The sequence below is a fragment of the Camelina sativa genome, chromosome 12 (assembly GCF_000633955.1).
Source record: "Camelina sativa cultivar DH55 chromosome 12, Cs, whole genome shotgun sequence".
Taxonomy (NCBI): domain Eukaryota; kingdom Viridiplantae; phylum Streptophyta; class Magnoliopsida; order Brassicales; family Brassicaceae; genus Camelina; species Camelina sativa.
Genome location: NC_025696.1, coordinates 30,973,867 through 31,001,655, shown reverse-complemented (window position 1 = coordinate 31,001,655; position 27,789 = coordinate 30,973,867). Strand labels below are relative to the sequence as shown.

The 27,789-nt window shown below is 32.6% G+C and overlaps 1 protein-coding gene and 2 long non-coding RNA genes across 5 annotated transcripts; 2 read left to right on the top strand and 1 right to left on the bottom strand.

The window, feature by feature from the left end:
* Positions 17,251–19,581, top strand: LOC104732960. 3 transcript variants are annotated; one of them, XR_759012.2, is made up of 6 exons: positions 17,251–17,457; positions 17,560–17,750; positions 17,827–17,938; positions 18,160–18,217; positions 18,545–18,674; positions 18,920–19,581. It is a non-coding gene; the product is annotated as an uncharacterized LOC104732960 (long non-coding RNA). The 3 variants fall into 3 exon arrangements; XR_759011.2 differs by having other exon boundaries at positions 17,557–17,750; XR_759010.2 differs by having other exon boundaries at positions 17,254–17,750.
* On the bottom strand, positions 20,473–22,723 carry LOC109127882. The gene is made up of 3 exons (XR_002034468.1): positions 22,282–22,723; positions 21,763–22,001; positions 20,473–21,149 (listed from the first exon to the last, which is right to left on the bottom strand). It is a non-coding gene; the product is annotated as an uncharacterized LOC109127882 (long non-coding RNA).
* Positions 26,097–27,578, top strand: LOC104732959 (probable S-adenosylmethionine-dependent methyltransferase At5g38780). Its single transcript, XM_010452563.1, has 3 exons — positions 26,097–26,218; positions 26,376–27,050; positions 27,222–27,578. The coding sequence occupies exons 1-3, from the start codon at positions 26,141–26,143 to the stop codon at positions 27,552–27,554; spliced, it is 1,086 nt and encodes a 361-aa protein (XP_010450865.1). The 5' UTR covers positions 26,097–26,140; the 3' UTR covers positions 27,555–27,578.

Genomic DNA, 27,789 nt, shown 5'->3' with positions numbered 1-27,789 from the left:
TATTTATACATTTAATTTGTAGGGCACATAATATTTACCAAAAACTATTTTTATAAAACATTTAACTACTGTATCATATTTATATTTTATTTCAGAAAAACGATACATTGAGAATGTTTTTGATTCTTCTATCTTGATGATCAATCCTCAGTTACCAGAGATGGAGGCTTTTCATAACATGTAAATTCAAATAGCGTTAAAATTATTAATCAACAATATGTTTCATTATGATTTGCTATTCCTCTTTTTCATTTTAATCTTCCTGCGGATCAATTGGCTTTAACAATTACCAATTCTGGTGGAAAGAGAGTTTATAACCCGTCTCTCTCCAAGAGTGGTCTTGACTTTCCTTTGCAAATGATCGCTGACGTACTTGCTGAAACAGAGGTATTTTACATTTATTAATAGTCTAACAATATATTAACATAATCTGTTTTGGAAAATGTATGAGTTATAAGCTTAAGGATGTAATATTATTTTGATAGGTAGGAAAATGTAGAATCGCATGTACTATTTCAGCAATCGATACAGATTGGGGTTGGTTCTACATTAGCTGTCGAAAGTGTAATAAGAAGGTTGATAAAGAGGACCTGTCAATTTCTTGAAAATGTTGGTATATACTTGCCTAGACCCGTTTTCTCACATGGTCAGTTATATGTAGCAATGTCAAGAGTTAAATCAAAGTCTGGATTGAAGATGTTGATAACAGATAGTGAGGGAAAACCTCAAACAAAGACAACCAATGTTGTTTTTAAAGAAGTTTTCCAAAATCTTCACTAGGAAATGGAATGGTACTNGAAATTATTAATCAACAATATGTTTCATTATGATTTACTATTCCTCTTTTTCATTTTAGTCTTCCTGCGGATCAATTGGCTTTAACAATTACCAATTCTGGTGGAAAGAGAGTTTATAACCCGTCTGGCTCCAAGAGTGGTCTTGACTTTCCTTTGCAAATGATTGCTGACGTACTTGCTGAAACAGAGGTATTTTACATTTATTAATAGTCTAACAATATATTAACATAATCTATTTTGGAAAATGTATGAGTTATAAGCTTAAGGATGTAATATTATTTTGATAGGTAGGAAAATGTAGAATCGCATGTACTATTTCAGCAATCGATACAGATTGGGGTTGGTTCTACATTAGCTGTCGAAAGTGTAATAAGAAGGTTGATAAAGAGGACCTGTCAATTAAAGTGGAAGATGTTAAGAAACCAAGCAAACCAAGGTGGAGGTGTGAAACCTGTAACGAGTGGGCCACGTTGATTGAGCCTAAGTAAGTCTTCTAATTATTTGTCATATATTTTGAAATATGAATATTTGTTGGTTTATCTATTAGATGATTAATTCCTCTTTAGGTACAAATTACATGTCCACGTTTGGGACAAGAGTGGTGAAACCAAAATTTTCATGTTTGATAGTTGGGCATCAAAAATTGTTGGTGTTTCCGCAGCTGAAATCCTAAATGGTTCATTTGAAGAGGTATATTTTTAAATTCCTTGGTTAGATTTTTAACAAAATATGGAATCATTCACAATATCGAATATGCAGATTACGGATCCTACTTTGATCCCTGATCAGATTAAGGCTGTGTGTGGGAAGACCTTTCAATTTCTGATATGTATTGGTGGGGACAATCTTTCTGGTGCTAATGATAGTTACAAGGTTGCTAATGTCTGGGAATGCAATAAATTCATGGAAATTAGTAATGAAGCATCGGAAAATACTATTGATAGAATTAGTCTCACCTCTGAACAGGTTTGCCTTTATTTATTAGATATAGTTTCTATATATCTATATAGTACTNTACGTTTGGGGCAAGAGTGGTGAAACCAAAATTTTCATGTTTGATAGTTGGGCATCAAAAATTGTGGGTGTTTCCGCAGCTGAAATCCTAAATGGTTCATTTGAAGAGGTATATTTTTAAATTCCTTGGTTAGATTTTTAACAAAATATGGAATCATTCACAATATCGAATATGCAGATTACGGATCCTACTTTGATCCCTGATCAGATTAAGGCTGTGTGTGGGAAGACCTTTCAATTTCTGATATGTATTGGTGGGGACAATCTTTCTGGTGCTAATGATAGTTACAAGGTTGCTAATGTCTGGGAAGGCAATAAATTCATGGAAATTAGTAATGAAGCATCTGAAAATACTATTGACAGAATTAGTCTCACCTCTGAACAGGTTTGCCTTTTTTTATTAAATATAGTTTCTATATATCTATATAGTGCTATCAGAAACATCTAATGTATATACTTTTTTACGTGCAGGCATCACTGATGATTACTAATGGCACTGAGCCTTATGAAACTGATCATTCTTCCAGTTCAACTCCTTCGTCGAAGCGCAAAACAGAAGCCACAGACCCAAACATTGATCAATCATCTACAAGCAAAAAAAAATGTTCCGATCAGTCTACTGATTTCACCGAAGATAAAGGAGATTATCCTACCAAGGATTTGAATGAAGTCATTAGCTGTGAAGATGTTGATCACGGAAAAACATAGTCCTACTCCACGTTTGGTTTCCAATTATTTTCACATTTTTCCTTTGAACAATAAAAAACATTTTTAAATGCTTATTTTAAAACTTTGTTGGTTATTTATTTGGTTCAGTTTTTAATATTATTTTGCTTTGGTTATTTATATGGTATTTTTATTGTTTATAATTTATTTGTTCAAAACTTAATTTATTTTACTAGATATTTGACTGTTTAGTTTTTTTCTATACTTTAGAATATTGTACTCAATTATTTAATTTAGAAATCTTCAATATAGTAAAATAAGGATCTCTTTCAACAGAGACATTGATGATGAATTAGACTTCTAAGAATCATAGTTTCAATGGAGTATATGATGATGAAATCTACTTTGAAGTAGCATCAGTTTCATCATGTATCTATAAATGTAAAAGAAATTTATACTGATTCTAATTTTTATTGCAGTACATGCGATTAGTAAAAACTGCAATTCAAGCAGACTGTCTAATTTAGTATTAGTACAATATAAATATGAATTAATCTATTACAATGTATAGTTTCGATCAAATTTAACCATTGCATGTATGGATTATACACCAAACATAAATTTTTTGTTATTTTCAAAGTCTTCGCCTTGATTACTTCAATTTCGAACTGACAAAAAAAAAACCGACATAAATTTGTAAGTAACTTCCAATCACTTTTCATATTCCTCTTTTCTAGATATATATATATATATATATATATATATATATATATATATTTTATTTTTTTAATTTTTTTTGCAACTTCAAACTTCATTCACGATAAAACATTTACTATATATCTATTATCTAAAATATTCTAACCTCTCACCTTTCATCATCTTTCTTCTTTCTCCAAAATAATCAAGAACCAAACCAAAAAATGGTTGCATACATAGAGGATTTGAATCCATCAACAGATAGGTTGAGTGTTGCTGTTAAAGTACTGAGGCTCTGGATACCCGAAATCATCATAATGCAGCCTACCTACATTTGTTTGATCTTGGTTGATGAGAAGGTAACAATCCATTTATATCCTTCTTCTTAATATTTAAATCTGAAATTAGTTTTTATATATTTTAGTGAACAAGAATTCAAGCTAAACTCCGAAGTCAGCTTTACTTTGATCAGTACATAGATTTGTTGGAAGAAGGACGATGGTTTCTTCTTTACAAGTTCCAGGTTATTGAAAATCAGAATATTTTCAGGAATTGTAACAATTCTTCTGAAATATTGATCACTAGCCAAACTCGCATCACTCCAATCCCTCCTAGATGTCCAGACAATTTTTTCCATCTAATAGATGCACTAACAGTTGAAAATGCAGCAGAAGATGAGAGAAATTGTTGTGTTGGTAAATTTCTTTAAATATACTGTTTAACTTACAGTTTTATAAAACATTATTTCCTTAGATTCATAGTTTTTTAATTTCTTTGCTCATTTCAATCAATTTCAGATTTGTGTGGAACGGTGGTAAGAGTAAATCAACCGCGTCAAATTGTTTTTCTAGAAAATGAAGTTGGATTCAATGGTCTAAAAGATGTTGTTCGCTTTACTGTAATTGACATCAAGTAAGTTAAAAGTTTATAATTTTTTTAAAGAAGTACTACCTCATTTGATTTATATTTGCCATTGAAAATAATACATAGAAGAAACCACTGAAGTTGTCCTAAGTTAATTTGTTTATTGTAAAGTAACGAACAGATTCAATGTATTGCCGTCGGTGATACATGTTCTGAATTTCGTGAAAAATGGGAACAATATGTTGCGAGTCCTTCCTATGCCAGTAAACCAGTATTGTGTCTGCTTATGTTTTGGAGAATCTCTGTCTTTGGAGGTATTATTAAGCAATATATTAGCATTTTTTTTAGATAAGAATAGATCATATATTAGATTTGTCACTTACTTTTTTTTTTTAAAGGTAACCGATGTCTAATGTCTCAAATAAGATGTTCTAAACTTTTACTTGGTAACGAAGCAAGAGCATTCACTACAGATCCTGCACTGTAAGTTCATCTATAACATCTATACTATGACAGATTATTAATATGGAATCATTACTATAAGCTGTTTTAACTATTGTGTTCCTTTATCTTTCGCAGTCTTTGTTTTCATGAATCATCAGACGATGAAGATTATAACGGCTCAGAAGAAGATGAGAGTGATTCTAATGATTCGGTGTAACCTTAAGATTGATCAAGTTTACTATTAATTTCGTTAAAAACTTTCATTTTATTTTTATTTGAATAAGTTCAGCTCTTTGTTGTTTAGATTTTGGACCTATATGTGCGGATATTATGCCAATTACCCTTTTCGAATCTTAAATTTATGTTCAAATATATCTTTTTACCAAATTATGCATAATACCTTCAATTTCAAAGATTATTTTGTCAGAGTATAATTCATAATTGACATATGCATGCCATTAAAAATTTGAACATAATTTACGGTACATCTAAGACCAATGCATGCCATTTATTAAACAGTATGATTTTGATTCCCATTGTTTACCTTTTTTGTTTTCTCTAACTGTAATGATTATGTAACGTTTATATTTCCAATAAGGGTATACGAATATTGACGAAAGATATCAAAGAATATAAGCGGTTATTATATATTTTGCATTATAATTATTTATTCTTAATTAAGAAATCGTCGTAATTGTCAATATATTATTGTAACGATTCGTAAACAACGTGTATTGACTATAAAAGGAACCAATATTTGTCATTTTAGAAGGTACCTTCTATTATCTTTATCGATTCTTGACAAAAAAAAACACCAATCACACAAAATGGCTATTTATGATAGAGTTAAGGATCTTCTCACATGGACATCAAGCCAGAAGATTCAAGTTAAGGTCTTGAGAAAATGGAGGAAGGAGTCTGAGGAAGGTTCCACAATTCATCTAATCCTTTGTGATGTCTTCGTAAGTATCTATACATTATCTTCGTAAATTTATGACTGTTTGGGAAAATATAAAAATTTGTTTTTTCATTAATTGTTACATTTTTTGAATATAGGGTGAAAAAATTGAAACAACAATTTCTCCGGATCTGTTCCAAATTTTCAACAATCAAATTGCTGAAAATGATTGGAAGATTGTTTCCAATTTCTCGGTGTGTTACCATGAGAGACGTCTGAAGCACACTCATAATGATTCATAAGATCATTTTCTCCAATGACACCATCGTGGAAAATTCAGAAGTTGTTTCCAACAATCACTTCTTTGAACTCCAAACTATTGACAGAGTGTTTGATGGATTTCATTCTGTCACACAACGTCCACTAGGTAAGTTTCCAATATTTTAACAAGTTATCTGTACTTAACTATATTTTGATGGATCCATAATATTAATCTAAGAACTATATTCCCGTTTTCTACCATGGTCAGTTATATGTAGCAATGTCAAGAGTTAAATCAAAGTCTGGATTGAAGATGTTGATAACAGATAGTGAGGGAAAACCTCAAACAAAGACAACCAATGTTGTTTTTAAAGAAGTTTTCCAAAATCTTCACTAGGAAATGGAATGGTACTTAATCCCTAAATTCTTGGTATATTATAATTTCGTTTGATTAATATATATGCTACTAACTCTATATTTATTCTAATTTGGTCTACAGGGAAAATACAAGACACGGTTGAATGGGTTAATGAAGGAATATGGTATTTTCATGACTATATGAGTCATTTCTACTGTTACTATTATTATTATTTTATTATTATTATTGTTTACTTTGGATATTAAACATTCATAAAACGCAAATTATTATTATTGATTAGAATCTTAGAACACAAACCAACAAAACTATAGTCCAATATTGCTTTGTGCATAATCGATTACGAACCTACAATCCGATATTGTCGAATATATACCCTCTTACATAGCTACTATTCAATATACTCTTTGTCTGTCTGATTTTGTAAGCAGCTATATTATGCAAAGTATGAGATTATATAAAGCGACTGAATTAGTTTATTACCGATTACGTTTTTATTTTAACTTCGAAAATAAGATAGATAACCTAACTTAGACAAGAAAAAGGTTAAAAAATATTTAACCCTGTGCTGTAGCACGGGTTATCCCCTAGTATAAATTAAGAATAACCACGAATAACACAAAACCAAACTAAAGTAAAACTAAGTATGTGTATATTGACTTACATGGAATTATTATCAAACAAAACATAACAAAACAATTAGATTCTTAAAAAAGAACAAAAAGAAGGAAATAAATAACTTCTCTAAGAACCAAAAAAAACTATATAAAAATTATGTGATTAAATTTGTATAAACTACAAAATAATACACCATGAAATCAAGCTACACTAATATATCTCCTACAACAAGTAAATAAAATAAAGTTTGAGATTAGTGTTGATAGTGATTTTATATATAAGAACACCAACTAATGATAAATTGAACAATATATAAGTTCCAAAATTGAAGGTTTTATATTATAGTTTAAAATCAGTGACTTAAAAATTACTTGACAATTAACCTAATCGGTCTGCTAATAATATGAGAAATTGTTAGTAATATAGAAACCATTTTCAAAAATACCATTTTTTGGTCAGTTTCATTTTTGTCCTTTTTTGCATTAGTACAATGTGTTAAACTGATTTGTATATTTTTTTTTGTTTTAGGTTTGGATTCTCTGTTTTACCTTAGGATATAGTTTTAAAGGGTAGGGTTAATATTTGGAGTTTAGAGTTTAGAATTTAGTCATTTTGTATATTGAAAGAATGTATTATTAAAAATAGACAACAAGAGTTATATTTGCAAAAGGGTAATGAAAAAATGGTATTTTGTAAATGTCCCTAATAATATTAAATAATACACAAAGCGAGACTAAAGTAAAAATATGTCTATGTACTTTTACAAATAATAACATTTATAATACTGTATAACAATTATGTTGTTAAATTTATATAAAATACAAAAACAAACACTACAAATTCAAATTACACTAATATATCTCTCACCAAAGGTAAAGAAAAGAAAAAAAGAACATACATTAGGGTTAGTTAGGCTATTTATATAATTAAGTCTACTCGATTTAAAAGTAAACATTTATAAATCATACTAAATTTAAGATTTCTTTATTTTTTATTTTATTAGTGTATTTTTATATTTTACTATTGGATAAACCATAGTTTTACAATTAATCCAATTCCAAAAAAAAAAATTAATAATTCAATATATCTTAAAGTAATTACAAAAAGTATTCCGTGGCGTAACGCGGGTTTAACCTAGTCTTATATAATAAAAGAAAGTTTTTCTCAACTTCTTCTAAAAGCATGACACCTGGTTTATTATATAGCTGACACATGTTATCACATCATTGTTACAACCTTTATTTTTACGTTTTACATACTTATATTAGGCTTAAACAAATTAATCAAAATACAGGCCCAGTAAACTATATTGTCAGCCCCTAAAACCAAACGGCAAAAAAGGATGTCGATCCCACCTGTTCTCATCTTCTCACTTCTTTACCATCGTTCCAGTAGCCTTTGTATTTTTGTATTATTTTATTTAATCATCAATTCTTAAAAATCTCATCTTCTGCAAAACGTAAAAGTCTTTGTAATTATCTATTCTGAACATAATGTCTTTTGTATTAATAGGTAACGTTTTTGTTTTTGGGGGTTTATAACTAAGGAATTTTTCTAATCTTCTCTATAGGTAACGTCTCCCGTTAATGTTTTTGAGATGAAGTAGCAAGTTGAGCCGTAGTGTTGTCTGGTGAATACCTCTTTATTTTTCATGCATATTTGATATCTAATTTCTTTTCACTGTATCATTATTTGAGTTTATAATGTGTATGAACTTCTTTGCAGTTCAACCAATTTTGTTCCTTTCTTTTTTATTTATATGGTGGATTATGGTACATATTTGTGAGTAGATCTGTGAGAGATTGCAGTTGAAACCATATTATATTCTTATTTTTTGATTTTGTCTTTCATTCTTTCTACACCAATGCCCTGTTGAAGAGTTTATTATTTAAAGTAAGAAGAACATAAAAAAATAAAGATAGAGACGAGACAAGGATCACCACAAAAAGACACCCAAAAAGAAGTATACGAAATTTTAGTCTTTATTCATACTGGTTTTTTCTCCCAAAAGATTGCTAAGGATGTCCACAAGATTGCTAAGGATGATAACTAAAATTTTTCACATTAACAATAGCTTCAAATTACAAGGTTAAAAAGTTACTTATTGAGCTGAGATTTAATATATTTATTAGATGATGACATGTACAATTTCCTTTAACTTAAGTTACAAACTATTTATTAGGTGACCTGTGTAATTTTCTTACGACAAAAAAAAAACATATACTTTATAGAACAAAATATGGAATTAGATATTTTAAGAAGAATTTTTTCTCATAACAATCTCTACTTACATGTAATTTTGATGCAGGGTTTGATGTCCAACATCATCAAGAAACGGGTGTCTGTATAATTCGTAATCATTTGGGTTTTGCTTTAGGTTGGGGTTCTGCAAGACTAAATTATGCTGCAACACCATTAGAAGCAGAGGCCAAGGCATTATTAGAAGCTATTAAACACATCTGGCTCAATGGTCATACTTCGATAATTCTAAAAGGCGATATTGAAACAGTAATAAATCTTGTCAAGGGTTCTATAACGAATGGATCGCTAACAAATATACTTCAAGACATCCATTAGGGCTTTGAAACGCAATAATGTTTCTTTTACTTTTATAAGAAGGGAATGTAATAGTGCAGCACACAATTTGGCTAACCATGGATATCTAGATAATGTTTTCTATTCTGATTTGTATTTCTTGCCTTCATGTCTTCAAGAACCTTTATGTAATGATCAAATTTGAAGTAATATAAGTTTTTTTTGTGGAAAAAAAAAATAATTTCTTCAAACTACAAGCTTAAAAGAGTTATTAATTTGAACGTAGATTTAAATTAATATATCTATAATTAGATGACCTGCTTAATTTTGTTTACTTCAATCAAAAAAAATTATTTATAAACTGACCTACTATATATAAAAACAACCATATACAGAACAAAATATGAAAGTATATATTTTGAAAAGATACTTTTCGCGTTTACAATTTCTTCAGATTCAATTATTTTCTGAACAATAATTATTTATTTTTTAAATGTTTTGTAAGACTTTTTCTATAAATACTCAATTAAAAATACAAAGGTAAAAGCTAAGTATATTAAATAAATTTTACATACGTTACAATATATTAAAAATTTTATAATATATCTCGCGCATCGCTGTCCCGTGGATCCCGCTAGCCTCACTGCTAGCCCGCTAGCCTCACTGCTAGCTGTTCCAACGGACAAGTTGCAGCTCAATTGGTGGCAACTTGTCCTGTGGGAAGGTTGTTAAAGGGTGAGGACCAGGGTTCGAGTAACGCCTGGCGCACCAATAACCTACTGGTGGATGTGGATTTCCACAGTGATGGGTTAGGATCGATGCCCTGCAGGACCAACTTGGAGTCCGTTGGGGCAGCTAGCAGTGAGGCTAGCGGGTTAGCAGTGAGGCTAGTGGGATCCACGAGACAGGTTGTTACAGTTATACATATGTAAACAATATACTAAGTTACCCTACCCGCTTATCTAAAGAGTCTTCCATCATCAAATAATATCAGAAAGAGTTTGAGATCAAATAGACAGTCACAAACAAGCTTATATGATCTAATATAAAGCAAATGAGAGCCGATAATTATAAGCGAAAACAATTGTCAATAAACATTCCGCTAAGCAAAGTAGCACGAGACATTTCTTTCAAATGTGACAATACATAAAAAAAGAAGGCGACATAACATAACCTCTCTCATGATTTATATATATATCAAACAGTAGCAGCAGTAGCACACAAAAATTCATAAGCTTTAGGGACTGTAAGCACAGAGTCAAACCACTCGACCTTGCCCCAAATCTCGTGTTTGTTGCGTTTATCAAGCGAGATCTCGGCGCACCAAATCATCCTCTTCTCTTCAGACTCACTTGCAAGAACATTTTGGTCCCACAAAAGCATCAACTTACCACCATAATTAACCAATCTAACAGTACTATAGCTATCAAACTTAGGTAACCCCTCCTCTAAACCCTTTAATTTTCTCCAATTTTTAAAGTTGAACCACTCAAACGGTTGGGTAAGCTTCTAGAAGGTTCAGCCTAAGATTTTCTTAACCAAGTTGGGTTAAGAGAAAAGGAAAAGTTCTATTTAGGATTAGGAAAAGAGTAGTTTTCCATTATCAAAATAGGAATAGGAAGCTAAGTTGAGTTCCCTATAAATATGTTTCATGAGTTGTATCAAACTATATCGAAACACAAAGAGAGTTTGTGAGTTGTTTAGTTTTGAAAGATTTTCCAAACATTCAATAAAGAGAGTTATTCTTTATACAAACTATGTGTGTTTAAGAAACTTTCTTTGGTATCAGAGCGTTAGGTTGTTCATGACCCTGGAACCTGTGACCCGTGAAGAACCGAGACGAAGATCATACGTATGTACAGCCGTCGTCCCCGAGCCATGGCAGATGAAAGCTCAGCACGTCCGAAGGAGTTTACTCCACCATCGATTCAATGTCCCATACTAACTCCCTCTAACTACAAAGTGTGGTCAATGAAGAAGTTTCTCAATAGTCTACCAAGGAACAAGTTCATTCAGATCATAGCATCTCTTGAACAAGTTTTTGATTTACAGAAAACAAGCTTCGCGGAGATCATAGGGAGACACAAAGCCTATGAAGAGCGGATTCTTAATGAGGAGGATCACGAATATACTCAGGGTAAGCTGTTATTTGCAAACTCGCAAAACACTTGGGGTTCGAGAGGCAGAGGACGAGGTAGAGGTGGCAGAGGAAACATAGGACGAGGAAGAGGCAGAGGCAGAGGCAGAGGCTATTCACAAGAACAACGAACAAATCAAGGAGACCCAGACGATTCAAAGGATAAAACGGATCGGTCGAAGGTGGTTTGTTATCGGTGTGATAAGCTATGACACTATGCTTCTACATGTCCTGATCGACAACAACAACAACAACAAGGAGAAGGAAATAAAATTGAGACAGAGAATGCGGATGCAACTCTTTATTTGCATGAGGGTGTGTTTTTGAATGAAGAAAAGGTGATTCCGAAAAACTATGAGACTAGCAACAAAGCAGATGATTTATGGTATCTTGACAATGGGGCAAGTAACCACATGACTGGACACAGAGAGTATTTTTCGGAGCTCAATGAGAACATCAAAGGAAGAGTGAAGTTTGGTGATGGTTCTTGTGTTGAAATTGCAGGAAAAGGAGCGATTCTCTTTCAGAGCAAGACTAGTGAACAGATTCTGGTTTCAGACATCTACTACATTCCCTCTCTTAAAAGCAATATTATGAGTCTAGGACAGGCTACAGAGGTTGGTTGTGATGTCAGGATGGGACAAGACTACCTTACAATCCATGATCCTATAGGAAGATTGTTGGTGAAAGTTACAAGATCACCAAATAGGCTCAACAAGATTAAGCTGCAAATGGGAAGACCAATATGTCTGCATTCGAGTATTACAGATGAAACTTGGAAGTGGCATGCTCGTTTGGGACACATTAGTTTTAAGACTATGAAAACAATGTTCCAGCAGAGGCTAGTACAGGGTTTGCCGGATATAAAAGAAGAGAAAAGATTGTGTGAGTCTTATTTAGTTGGGAAACAAACTCATCAATATTTCCCCAAGGCCTCATTGTTTCGAGCTTCAAAGCCGTTGGAGCTTCTACATGTCGACTTATGTGGTCCTATTACACCTTCAACCTTGGCTAATAACAAATATGTGTTTGTTATTATAGATGATTTTTCAAGATATATGTGGAATATCTTGTTAAAGGAGAAGAGTGAAGCTTTTGCAAAGTTCAAGGTGTTTAAAAGCTTGATAGAGAAAGAGATTGGGAGTTCTATCTTAACTCTAAGAACAGATAGAGGAGGAGAATTCACTTCAGGAGAAATCAATGAGTTTTGTGATACAAGCGGTATCAAGAGAACACTCACAGCCCCTTACACACAGCAACATAATGGTATTGTCGAAAGAAGAAATATGACTCTAGTGGAGATGACAAGAAGCACTCTTAAGGCGATGAAGGTACCAAATTATCTTTAGGGAGAAGCGGTTCACCATGATACTCATCTGATTAATCAGATACCAACAAGAGCGTTTGAGAGTATGACTCCATATGAGTGTCTACGAGGAGTTAAGCCAAACATTGAGCATTTAAAAGTTTTCGGATGTTTGGCATATTCAAAGATTCAAGCTACAAACCAGAAAAAGCCTGATGACAGATCAAAACCATTAGTACACCTTGTTATTGAGCCAGGATCCAAGGCATATTGGCTTTATGATCCAACAACACGGAAGGTTGTTGTCAGCCGCAACGTTGTGTTTGATGAAAGTACGGGCTGGAGCTGGAACAAGACGGAACATGGATCTATGAGAGATCCAGGTATGTTCCAACTGCGATGGGGTGAAATTATTGATGCTGGAGAAGGACCTACAATCATCGGTAATATAGAACAGGAACAAGAATAGAACCAAGAACAGGAAATAACCGAAAGTGATACATTAATAAGTGATTATGAGCAAGAAGAAGTTGAGAATGACTTAGGCAAGGAGAACAATGTACAAGTCCAGCAAGAAGAAATTGGATATCCACAGCTTCGTCGATCAGTTCGTCAAATAAACCGACCAAGCTATCTTAATGACTACCTTCTTCTTGCTAATACAGAGTGTGAGAAGCTGCTTCTCTTACTCAATGACTAGCCTGTTAACTATCAAGAGGCGAAGGAGTTAACAGTGTGGACAGACGCTTGTGTGGAAGAAATAAAATCGATTAACAAGAACAAGACCTGGTTCTTAGTGGAAAAAACACACGGTGCCAAGATCATTGGTCTTAAATGGATTTTTAAGATCAAAAGGAACACAATTTTGATACACGGGCTAATTAGAGAGATTGAGTATGGTAAAGCTCGGTCGAAGCAATGAAGGATCGGAAGGTCTTGGAGACTAAGGAGAGAGTTGGGTAATACAATTTTGATACACGAGCTAAGATGCTCACTATTAAATCATCTGGAAGTGAAGATTCCGACTTTGACATTGCATATTCGTCACCAGAGCTACCTCAACGATTTGTTTTCTTCTTTTTCTTTTAGGTTCTATGTTGTTTGCCATTTCGTAGAGCGACAAAATCAAACCAAAAGATTGATTAGGCCATTTCCCCTAATGAACCTAACTAATTTTGTTTCCTTTTAAAGTGTGACCGAGGTAAAAAGAGAAAACAAAGTGAAATTCCACCAGAAAATATATAATACTAGCAATTGACCCGCGCTACGCACGGTAGTTAGATTAAGGTGTATTCTAGGTTTTGTTGTATATTATTTTTTTTTGGTTACGTAAAGCCATATTTACTTTTGTTGTATTTGATTTTGGTTGCTATATTTAAGAGTATTTACGTCAAGCCATATTTACGTCGTTCTATATATTGTCTTCGTTTATGTTGTTTATATTTTGGTCTTCTATTTTGTATATTAATGTTTGTTCATAGGAAGTTTTGTGTAGGTTTTAAAATAATGTGTGTTTAATAGCAGTCACCTTAATCGATGTTTCATACTCTGCAGTAGATATTGCAGGAGTAGTACGATGCCAAATTCTTGTTATAGACAAACGGATAAATAACAATAGCAAATACCTATTTTTCTACCGCAAGTGTTCCACATGCAGGAATTGCAACAACAACAACTACTACTACTACTACTAAATCAACTAAATCAACAACTTGTATAGTAAATGTATTTGATATAAATGCGATATTAGTTATAGAATAATAATTAGTTAAAGCAATTGTATTGTGAATTTGGTTCAGAATAATCTTTGGGAAACTTTTGAAGAAACTAATAAGACAATTGAGATAAATACTATTTAACTTTTCTAACATCATTTATTTATTTGTTTTTTCCATAATATTTTTTATTTGGTAAAGTGAGACTGTAATTACTTAATCTAACCACATTTTTTATTTTAACTATTCTATTTTGTTTGCTAAGAAACTCTAAATTATTTACCCAAGTTAAGAAGTATGTAAATGGAAGTAAATAAAACTGTAAGTTATATAATTTAATTGAATTATCTATATTAACATTTTTAAGTACATTTTTTGTTATAACCATTGAGTTATACTTATTGACAAATTTAATCCGTGGTATACCATCTTATGAATTTTATGGATATAATTTTTTCACGGGTTATATCTAAAAAACACTTAATTTACGGGATAAATTTAACCTCAGTGTAAATTTTTAAAAATAATATTATGATTATAATTTTCTCATAGGTTATTTGTTAAAAGCCCTACAATTTTAATTTATTCTAATCATTAAAAATTTAGTTCTGTATAAATGTAATGTTATTATAGATAAATTTAATTATCGATCCATGGTGGCTGCGGTATACTATTGGTCAATTTTTTAATATGACAATGAAAAAATTATTATATATTTTTAAATAATGAACATCAAAAACAATACTAACTAACAAATGCAATTGAAAATTTTTAGGTATTTAATATCGTTTCGCTGTGTATGGCAAAGTTAAAATTCTTTTTAAAAATTATATTTACACTTCTTTTGATATTTCCCTAAATACCTACAGCTATTAACCTAGGTGAATATCCATGCTACGCACAGGCTTATGTATAAAAGAAATTACGGGGGGTGTATTGAACTTGGTATTTTAAGAGATTTTGGAGTATTTTTAAATCTTCTGTTATTTAATTGGTTATTTTTAAAAATCACCTTAAATCCTATATTATTGGATATGAAATTGATAAAAATTATTTATAATCTTCTGTTATTCAATCAATAATTTAGAAATCTCACCTCAAATCTACTGTTATTCAAAAAATCACAATTTTTTTATAAAAAAAACTATTGAATGGGATTCTATGAGACTTTTCTAACATTTTTAGTTAAAAAATATGACTTACAAAATCACACCTTTGAAGGTGAGATTTTGGAAAAAAAAAATTTCTTTTAACAAAATCACACCTCTCTTCACTCTTTCTCTCTCAATTACGAGAGCTCATCTCTTTCTCTCTAAATTACGAGAGGTCGTCTCTTCTCTCTTTCTCTCTTTCAGTTACGTAAGAGCTCATCTCTTCTCTCTTTCCCTTTTTTGTGTGTTTTGATCCGCTGGGTAACACAAAAAAAAAAAAACTCTTTCTTGGATTATCTATAAAACCCAGTAACTAAAGGTACTTTTGATTTTGCAATCAAGGAAACGATTACAATCATGAAAACGCAAAACAAAAAGAACTGCAGATTTTAACATCATGAATTTACTTATGACTGAAATTGAAGTTTGGTTTGAGGTGATGAGAATGCAAATTGCTATTGTGTGGATGTAGATTACATTGGAAGCAACTCATTATGGACCAGTAACTAACAAGCCAACGATATTCTTAGAGATTGGTGAGAGCTCTCTGCTTTGTTCCTTTTGTCTGAATTGAAAAGCTCTATGCTTTCTTGAAAAGCTCTGATTAGTCATTGCTTATTGTTTATATGTAGGTAGTACAGAGGAATACTGGAAGAGAGAAGACGCAGCACAAGTCATGGCTCTTGTAAGTGTAAAAAGTTTGTTACGATAAAGTCGTGGTTCTTGTTACTTTTTGGTTCATGTGGATTATAATACCTCTTTGGGGGTTTAAAGCTTATAGTCAGCATGATGTTTAAGAATAGTGATTAGCAACAATTTTGGTAAATAGTAATCGTGTTTGGTGATTCAGTTAATGTGGGAAGGACTTGGGCTAGGAGGTGGTGAAATTGTTTTTTAACATTAACCAGGTACCCATTTTCACCATGAACCATCTTTACAAACTTCTCTTGATATGATTCAAGAAACCACGGCTTCTTCTGTTGATAACTTCATCTACATATCAAATTTACTTAAACGAAGCTACAAGTAAACAAACCACACCGTTTGAAACACTTCAGTCTTCACCGTCACGGCTTGAAGATGATGAAGACGACGATATAACCGAAGAAGATTCAACACCAACATTGTGTCCAATGAAGGATCTGTCTGAAAAGGCATGCTCTTCTCTGGACTCATTCTACTGCTGCTGCTGCATTATATATCGTCAACAATCCTATATGAGAGCTGCAGTTCTTTATATGAGATTAATCTTTTAACGAACCATTAATCAACGACATTCCAAGTTGCTCTTTTTATTTTAAAAAATATCAAAATCACCTAAAATTCAATAATCAAATCTCAACAAATCTCAAAATCCAAATTTCACCAAATCCTAAAATCCCAAATTTAATAACCAAATCTCCTAAAATTACACTCAAATCTCTCAAAATTCAAAAATATTAAAATCCCAGTAAATCTCCTAAAATATCAAGTTCAATACACCCCTACATAATTATTTGTTAAACCTAATTACTAGTAAAAACTGATTATATTGTTACGGGATATTGTTACCAAAAAAATTTGTAGCAACAATTATCCACAAAGAGTAACCAATAGAGACAAAATTTTAGATTATTTATTTTGTATCAAATTAGTGAATATTCGTCGCAAAATAAATACGGAAAGCTACAAACCAACGGTGTAGCTATTTTATTACTAATTTTGTTAGGAACTTTATATGTAGGAAACGGGCTGGCGACGAATATGTCGTATCAGAACTTATCTAGAAGAACTTGTATACAAGTGGGGAATACTGTCTAAGTAAAAAAATTATTTTCTGTGTCTAAGTGTAAAAAAAGGGTGGAAACAAAAAAAGGTATTTTCTCTCCTAGCGGCGGCGAACATTTGATGAGATCCCAAACCCTAAAATTTGTAGAGCTTCTTCTTCCTCCTTACAGGGTTGGACCTGTAACTTTTTGTTCTTTTTCGTCTTCTTCAAGGTTGATCCGTATTTTTCTGTTCTCTTCCTTTCTCAGTATCAACTCTTTACTTTTTTTTAGCTTTCCTTTGTGACCTTTTTCTTAAATTTTATGTCACAGAAGACAATGAGTGAAGGAAAACTGGAATTTTCTCCATAGATCTACGTTTCCCATTGACGTATTGCTCTGTGAGCTTCTTGTTGAAGACGACGAAAAGTAGCGGAAGTGGGACTTTGATGGCTGTGAGAGTTAAAGCTTATGGTTCTTCTTCCGATTCGTCTGCAGATTCGTCCACGCCTCTTAATGGCACTCGGGTAAATGGCAATTGAACTTGGAAATCAAAATTGGTTCAGCATTTGATTGATTTGATGTTTACACTGATTTGAATAGATCAATTGGTTTTGAGCAGCAGCACAAAAGCAGGAGAGATATATTATTGGAGTATGTTGAGAATGTGAAGCCTGAGTTCTTGGAGATGTTTGTTAAACTTGCCCCTAAACATGTAACTCTCTCTGGTTCATTCTCTCAACAGACCTAATTTTTTTTTTTTAAGTTATGAGCTTTTTGTTTCTTCTGCGTCTCTTGTCTATGACTATATTTCTCTGTTTTATCTTTTGTTTGTTTCAGAACTATTGTCTCAACTCTCAACATTGAACAAATAGTAATTTATTCCTGTTCTTCTTCCTCACTTGTAATCTTTTCTTTGACCTATATCAATTTCAGATTTTGAAATAGAACAAAGATAAGAAGGACGCTGAGTTTAATGAACGATTCAAGCATAGTGAGTCTCACTATTACCTTTGCACATTTGTATCAGTATTGATTCCATTGTTTCAAGCTGTGATCAGATCTTATGTCAAGAATACCTTTGTAGCGTAGCTTATGAGATATTTAGATTAGTCTTCCTCTATGAATCTACAAAATTTGATTTGGTTTCATCATCCAGCGTTTTGCTGCTGTAGTTATTTAACTGTGTCCTTACAAATGTTTTTGGGTGCAAGAAAGATAACTTACTTCTCTCAAGTCTCAATGCGGTCTGATGTTCTTGATGTTTACTTTATTATGTTTAGTTGTTGGTCAAAGCTGATGGCTTTTATGTGGATGATAGGGCAAGGTCGATTGAAGAGGAGATTCAAAGAGAGATTGATGCAGTCTCTCAACCCTCAGATGGCGCCTCACAAGGAGGTTCCTCAGCCACAGGGTTGACTCAGCTTCAAGAGGATGAGCTGTTCTATAAGGTAACATGATCTCCTATAATATCTGTTTGGATCAGTTTCGAACTTATTCTAAGATTTTAATTTATATTTCTCTTACATATGTATATTGTTCTACAAGTATGAACTGCCATGATTTACTACTTTTGTTTTCTACACTACTTGATAACCTATACATATTTGCTTGTTTGCTCGAGTTACAAGTGGGTGTTTATGAGACACATATTGATGTTTATGAGATCAGATATTAACAACACTTTTTTCATTAGGTGGTACCATCTCAGAATGGGAGGATCTTCGGTCTCGGGGGCAGAAACTACATCCGTGAGCGTGGAGAAAGCTCAGCTTGGAAAGGATCTCTCTTGAACGTCAACTCACATCTCTTCAAGAGCAGCTGGCTAATGTTGTGGAATTTATGAAGCAATATATGCCTAAAGGTGGCTCACACTCTTTCCCATCGGCTCAACCAACTAATGGTATGGGTGCATCACTGACCAGCCCAACTCAAGCCAACAACAGGGACAACCGAGATGCCAACCCTGAAGATGCTGACATCCATCTCAGTCATCCCACTAATGTGCCGGATGAGACTCATGAACCAGAAGACAATGACGGTGACGCATATCACGGTAGTGCCACCATCTGATAAACACTCAATATCACCTTTCTTTAACCCCTCATCGTTTGTTTTAATACTCTGAGCAGAGTATGTATTTTGGTTTATATATCTGCTCTTTAATGTGGTCTAAAACTCTGCTTCCTATTTCGGTTTAAAGCTCTGATCTGTAGTCTTTTGCTTAAAACTCTGCTCTGTAGTCTAATGTATGCTGGTAAAACGCTGTATCACTTCCTGTTACTACTTTTGTATCTTATTTGCACATTTGTTTTCCGTTTATAGTGTAATCAATCAAAACTAATTGTTACAGGAACTGTTTATAGTGTAATCAATCAATCGAAACTCATTGTTACAAACTTCTTGTCCCCATTAGTAACAAGTTAATGACAACCACCATTGAAGCTTGTTGTGAGTATGTAGCCACAACAATTTTTTTCACGTTTTGCAACAAATTGCTACTAATACGTTTGACGGTTTTGTCTCAAACCGGCGTAGATAACTGTATCAGTTAGTAACTGTCTCAAATCTGTAGCAAGTTGATACAATTTGCGATGAATGGGTCAGTTTGTGACGAGTAAATAATTACTAATTTCTTTTGTAGCAAAACTGTAACAAACTATTTTTGGCTACGGAAAACATATTATTGCTACACAATTTTTTGTAACTATACAACAAATTTTTATTAGTGTAAATGTTCTGGTTAAATCATCAATCTTAAGGAATTTATTAGGAATGATTTTTTCTTAACTTCACTTACTCTTTAATTTACTTAAGATAAGCATCTTTCATATCTCTGTAGCTGTTTATTTTCTTGAGTAGAACTCTAGAGTTTGGCGTTGTTTTATATAACAAAATCATATGAAGACTCCTTTCGTCTTTACCACTACGTTTTCTTGAACCAACATTTTACAGTTGTGAATTTTTTTAACTAATCTTTTAATCAATAGTGAAAACTCCCCCTCTCTTCTGAATATATACAGTTCTTTCTCCACCATCGTTCTTTGGCTCCTCTTCTTTTCCTACACACTTGTTTACATACAAACGTTTGAAATAAAATACGTGCATTACCATTTCATATATAATTCCCAGAAGGCCAGAAGGCAACTATAATATCACATCATTCAACATGAGGCCATTCATCAATGTTAAAACATGTTTTTCACCTTGGACCTGCAATAACAAAGAAAAATAAATATCTAGAGCCAGTAGATAAAACAATTATGCACATTACTTCACCTGACCAAGTAGTTTCATAAAGTTTCTTTCACAAGACGATTCAAATATTAGTATGTATATACATTACATATATACTTCTTCTTTTTTTTGACAATCATTACATATATACTTTTTTAGATGAACTTTGATTCCCGTAGAAAGAGAACAAAGGCTCGAAAGTCGAGTTAAATCTCCAAAAGATACTTGTAGGAATATCGTCACATGAATAATGTTCCATAAAGATTTGGCCTCGTTAGCTCTTTCGTTCATATCAAATGCCAATAAGAGGGTATCGTATGTTCCCATTGTAGCGCCTTGCCATATGCTTAACATCCACTTAGCCACCCATATTTTTCACTAAAACAATCAACTCATGACGTCATATTTAGCGAAACTTACACTTGGATATAAGAAGTCGTACTACTATACTTGAATCACACGATGAAATTGGCTTCTCTTAAGAGTTGCAAAGACTTAGCTGCAACAATAATGGGAAAAATATGCCTCCCAATCTACCCCTTTTTTAAGAGTCTCCATACACAGCCTCTTTTTCATTTGGGAGTCCAAAGAGCTGCCAGTTGAGAGTTATACATACAGTTGGTAGTTCACCCTACTGTCCAGACCGAGCAGAGTAGAATCATTCTTCTTCCACACCTTTTATTTCCTTACTGATATATCACAATCAATCGGAACAAACAAAGTCAAAGATTACTCAAGAAAGAGATGGAACCAAACATAATTTAGAACATATCACTTGTAATGATTAGGTGGAGTGTTTTTGTGTGAGCAAATGATTATGTATTTATAGGTATAAGGTACTAAGGAGGATGACAATTACTTTTTAATGGCTATGGTGAAGACGAGAGAGTATGGGTAGCCTATGGTGAGTAGCCCGTTTTCGAAGAACAGTAAATGCCACAATTTAGGTTAAATTAAAGGTCGCAACATAGATCTTTCGACAGCTACAATTTTCTTTTCGCAAACGTTTGGAAGAGAAAGAGTGAGCAGAAACAAAAAAAGTCTTAGTAAAACCATCTGGGCTGAGACTGGTATTACTGTGAAGGGCTGCAGTTTTGTAAGGCCCTATAATGTTTTGTTTTGAAAGGCGAAGTTTTTTTCAAATTATTGACCAGAAAGGCAGTGTCAAATAACGATTCAATTTTTTGAAAAACATCAGCTAAACCAAACAAAACACAGCAATTACAGGACAACTCAAAGGGCAAATTACTTTCTAGAGTTTTTAGGATTCATATGAGGAAATATATTAAAGAGGGGGAATACCTTGACATAAACAATTTTGTGAATTTAGCAGTTGTTGAAGTAGCTGAGTCGGGTGGCTTAATGAGCTCATCATCCTCGTTGCCTAAACTGGCTGGAGAAGGGTCTCTCTTTTTTTTGTTTCCTCATCTCTCCAATCTTAGTTAAATCCAGAGAGTAGTCAGGCAATGTTCCTCCTCTTTTTTGGTCCCAATCACCAAACTGTGGCACTGATAGCGACGGAGTGTTCTTCTGCACAAACACTAATCCGAAACAAACATATCAAGTAACTATAAAAAGGTTTCATATTTGATTCGTAGACTTAACAAAATGAAATACGTTAAAAAAAATAGCAATTTACAAAGCGATGCATCATGAGGCATAAAGATGAATACTCAAAGAAACAAAAGCCAAAGTTCTTAACTTGGATAAAATCACAAGCTTTGATTAAATCAAACTAATTGAAGCCTTGTCAAGATAGATGAAATTGAAGCCAAACTACATGCATCATCAAACCCAATCAAACTGTTTTTTTTTGTTTACCAGAAAATAAAAGATGGTGTGTCGGGTCCCCAGTATGTGCTGCTGCTTCGTCGCTGTCATATGCTCCTGCAATTAAAAGTAATGCAGTTGAGGTTCTTCCTCTGACCAAATCCACCCTCTCTTATCAGAAAGTGTTGACAGAACCGATAGAATCATAGAAGACAGAGAGGCTGAGGAGCTACGGCGCCGCTTCATGTATCGGCATCGCTTTAGTCACCGTTGCCACTTCTCTCTCTGCCACTATCTTCACCGTCGCTAAACGGAGCTGCTTCTTCTATCGGTAGCCCTTTCATCTCCGTTCAACGCTTCCCTCTAAGCCGCAGGACAAGGAAACAGTTGCAGGTGGTGTCCATGGCTCCTGAGGAAGAGAAGCTCACTCGTCGCAACCCTCTCAATTTCCATATCGTAATTAGATTTCCTTTTCAAAATTGGCTCTACAGATTCTTAGGGAAAGTCAAAGTTGGCTATTTTTTAATTTAATTCATAGCAGCTGGGCTGATACTGGTTTGCAGTAATGGGCTGCATTAGAATTAAGCCTAAATTTGGTTTTGTTTGTTTTAAAAAGAAATGAGCGTTATTCGTATGGAGAGTACATGTGGGGTGCTGACGTGGCTGCACCAGAAAAGAGAAAAATGTAACTTTATATATATAGATTCTAGATATATTCTAAACTCTAAATTCTAAACACAAGTTTGCATTATTTGTGTATAATGAATTATCACAATCAGATTTTATGAAAATGTTTATTTTTCTTTGTTAATGATATTTGGTGACTTAAAAAAATCGTCAACAGAATTTGATGTTTTTGTGGATAAGAGATTAGTTAGCGACATAGTAAACATATGTTAGTTGCTCTGTTTCAGATTTTACGACATATTTTAGTTTCATCAAAAACATTTGATGTTTTAAAAGGAGAATGAACAAATTTTGATGTTTTAAATAGTGGGAAAATTAGAAATAAAGGATATTTTTAAAAACCTTTGTCCATCTACACTTTATTTTTGTAAGTTTGGTCATATAGGTTTTAATATGCTTTTTAACCCAGTTTTACCCTCATTTAAAAAAAACCAAAATAAGGAAAATATAAATATATTTCGAAAGTCTAATTATTTCCAAATATAAGAAAAACAAAATAAGAAACCTAAACCTCTAATTGATTGAGAGACTTCTACTATCATCAAAAACCTTTTGTTATCTCTCCACTGTTACCAAGTCGTAAAAAAAAAAACATCGTTGACATCGACGGCCGCGGCGACCAGTGTCCATACACCACAAATAACGTAGATTTGCATCATAAACAGGTAAGTGAAATTTTCATAGAAGGTGGGATAAATGGTAAACAACCGATCACGTTAGGTCATGTAGAATGTCGATTTTTCTGTATTTGTCTACCTTCTAAATAATTTAAGAATACACATTCTAAAATATATTAGAACATATCTAAACAATAAATACAAAATCGTAACCATAAATTAAGATTATTCAAAAAATATTCACTTTCGTTATTTAATTTATTTTCTTTCTATTTTTATTGTATTCTAAGTTTTACAGATTATAAATTCTAAAAAGTCTACAATATATCTTCTACTTCTTTTAGTATACAGGGTAAAACATGGAAAATATATTATGAATTGATGTCGAATGAAGAAAAATGTAGAATATATATTTTAAATTATGTAGAACATACAAAATTCAGGTTATGAAGTTTTTAGAACAAATTTTCCATCTAAACTTCGTAGAACATGTACAAACTGTAGAATGAATAATCTAAATGTTTCAGAACTTGAAAAATCGTAGAAAATCTTTTCTGAACAATTTAGACCAGAAATAATCAATTTACAAACTGACTTTTGAGACCCAAAACATTTTTTTCAAATTTTTTTTTTACAGAGTTGTAGCATCCGCGAACCGAAATCTCGGTTTAGGGATTGCATCGGTCGATGCACAATGTGCATCGGTCGATGCAAGGTTGGTTTTCTGCGGACGAGTTAAGTTAAATGCTGCGTTTTGGGTTAGGAAAACCCTTAACATGAGTTTTGTCTCATTCCACTTGTTTTGGCTGTTTTTGAGAAATAGAAAGAGAGAAAGAGCATTGTGAGAGTTCTTGAGCGTTTTGGGAGATTCTTGGAGGTTTGTGGCGTTTTCTGGTCCTGGTTTGTTATTGTTGATTGTTGATTGTTGGTTGATGGTTAGAGATGTCTCTATTGCTTGTGTGTATAACCCAGTAGATGGGAGGATTGCCTTACTGAGTGTTTATAAAATACTCATGCATTGCAATTTTTGTTTGTGGTGCAAGTAAAGGCAAAGTGTGATCGATGAATCAAGACAATGAAGAGAAGGATGTTCTAGTGGTTCGCTTGGTTGTCTGGCTTCTGTTAGGTTGCTAGAGTGGAGTCCTAGAATGTTGTTTAGGATTGCTGGTTCTCTGGTTTATTTTGTTTGGATCATTAGTTTATGATTGGAATTAATACTGGTTATTACTTTATTGGTTATTGGATTATTGGATATTTATTGGTATTGTTATTTCCGCTGTTGTTTGTGATTGTGGTTAGGTGGCTAGTGGGTATGGGACCACTAGTTGTAGTTTTATTATTATTATTATTATTATTTATTATTATTATTATTTTAAAAGTTGGGTCTTTTCAACAGTTGTATACTAACATGAGTTATCGTTTGTTTTTATGTTTAAACTACTAAAAACTTCACTATATCTATTAGTAGGGGTATTTTTGTCACAATTGATAATCTTCAAAAAAAAGTGTATATGGACAAAGGTTTGGAAAAACCTCCTTTATTTCTAATTTTCTCTTAAATAGTTTTAGGTGTTCGACAAAAAAAACATATAGTTTAAAAAAAAAACTTTGGTTTAGATAACGTTAATAGAAAATTTTATAATTTCAACTCCATTGTAAGCTAGCTCAATAATGAAAAAATTGAAAAAAAAAAGGATCACTAAAAATTTTTTTGTCCATATACACCTTTTTTGAAAATGGTTATTTTTACTTAAAATACCCATACATAAATTTAACAAGTTATAAGAAGTGAAATATAGGAAAATAAGTATATATACAATTATAGAGGTAATATAATTTTTTATAAAAAAAAATTGTATAAGTTATTTATTTGATAGATAAAATTTGATATAATATATTTAGAAAACGTTTTCTATTGTTCTGAAAAAATGGATTTTGTATTCTAACATTTTATACATGTTATACTAATTTCAGAAAAGATGTTTGTTCTAAATAGTTTAGTAGTCCAAAATTCAAAATTCTACAATATTCAGAATATGTATTCTACGGTTTACTCTATGTTCCAAACTTTTTAGTATAAACCTTCTACGATTTACTACAAAAATGTAGAATACAAAATCCGTTTTTTGAATAAGGAAATTAAATATTTAAGATTATGCATACTCTGAAAATTTAAGAGATTAGTAAGTGAATCTTTGAATAAGGAAACTAAATATTTATATAAAATCATAATTGTTTGTTAAGATTATGTTCTACGTTCAGAGATGATGAGTCAACTTTTTTGAATAAGGAGAGATGATGTTCTACTTTTTGAATAAGCTTTTTCTAGATTTCTTTAGCAACTCTATTATTTGGTCAACTTTTGTAATTGTAAGCTAACTCTTTTACCGATTGTATACGCAACATTATAAACTAACATTTTTTCCGCCACTCCCAGCGGATGATAATTAAATTATCTATTAACTACTGACCTGTTCCAACCTGGTTTATTGAAATAAATAAATTAAGCAATTTACTATCGCCTCTTTGTTTATAAATTATTGAAACTAAGACTGCCAACATTTTAAGAGATTCAACCTTGAGAACATCACCACAAACACAGAGTCATGTCAACATCCTCTCAATCGTATCCGATGAGCGGCGGTGACGATCAACACAGTTACATCCATAATTCTTCATACCAAGTATGCGATATAATCTTCATTTGTTACATAGAAAGATATACATATTGTATTATGTTGATTTTGTTATTCCTAGAATGTAACCGTGTCATGTAGTTTTTCTGAGATATATCTTGTGTATATATGCGCACGTGATAATTAACATACATTTGTTATACAGAAAGCAGTTATAGATGGGGTTGAAGAAAAGGCAAGGCAATACATTTTAGAAAAAATCGATCTTCTGTATCTGATGAAACCCGACCATAGTACTTTTACGATTGCAGATTATGGTTGTTCAATCGGTCCTAACACGTTTCATGCTGTTCAAAGTATCATTGATACTGTGAAACTTAAACACATGAAAGAAAGCCAAGAAATTAGTCTTGTTCCTCTCAAGTTCCAAGTTTGCTTCAACGACCAAGCCAACAATGACTTCAACACACTCTTTAGAACTCTACCTCCTTCCTTTGACCAAGAATATTTCTCGGTCGGTGTTCCGGGCTCTTTCTATGGCCGAGTGTTACCGAGGAATAGCATCCACATAGGACACACTTCCTACACGACTCACTGGCTTTCCAAAGTTCCCGAACACGTATGTGACAAGAAATCTCTAGCTTGGAACAAAACTTTCATTCATTGTAACAATTTGATAGAAGAAGTTACCCAGGCTTACAAGGTCCAGTTCACAAAAGATATGAGCGTATTTCTTAAAGCTAGAGCCGAAGAACTTGTGCCTGGAGGATTGATGATCGCCTTAGGAGAATGTTTTCCCGATGATGTGGCCATGTATGAGACATGGTCAGGTATTGTGGTAGACACCATCGGTGATTGTCTCCTTGATATGGCTACATCGGTAAGATAAAAATTTATAAAAGCTTTTTTTTTGTTTTCTTTTTAAAATCCAAAAGCATCATAGATAAATTTTGAAGCCTGGATCATATATTTGGTTTGATGCTTTGCCATATGAGAAACTAGTAATTGACACAGTATTCATCTGTTTTATTTTTATTTTCTCTATTTGCAGGGAGTAACCACCCTGGAAAAGATCGAACTGTTCAGCATGCCCGTATATTTTCCTCAATATAGTGAATTGAAAAGAGCGATTGAGCAAAATGGAAGCTTTACAATTGAGATGATGGAGACTACACGCCATCCATTGGAGGCTATGCAACTAACCAATGACTTCATCACTTCAATGTTTCGAGCCTTTCTCTCAACAATGATAGAAAAACATTTTGGAGATGCTGTGGTCGATGAACTATTCGATCAACTTGCTAAGAAACTCTTGAAGCACCCTATTGATTTTGAAAAGTGTAAGAAAAAAATGGTTTATTATATCATTCTTAAACGAAAATAAACATTGAGATATTCATGCCTTTAATTTGTTATGTTTTCTTCTTTGTAAATTATTATGTATGTTCTTTGTTATATTGTAATAGCATTTATCATACTAGCAATATAAGGAATATGCATAAGTAAACGATTTAGACACCAAATATATATATATATATATATATATATATATATATTTGTTTGAAACGCTTAATATTATATCTTTGTCCACACCAAATATCCCTTATACTAGGTTTTAC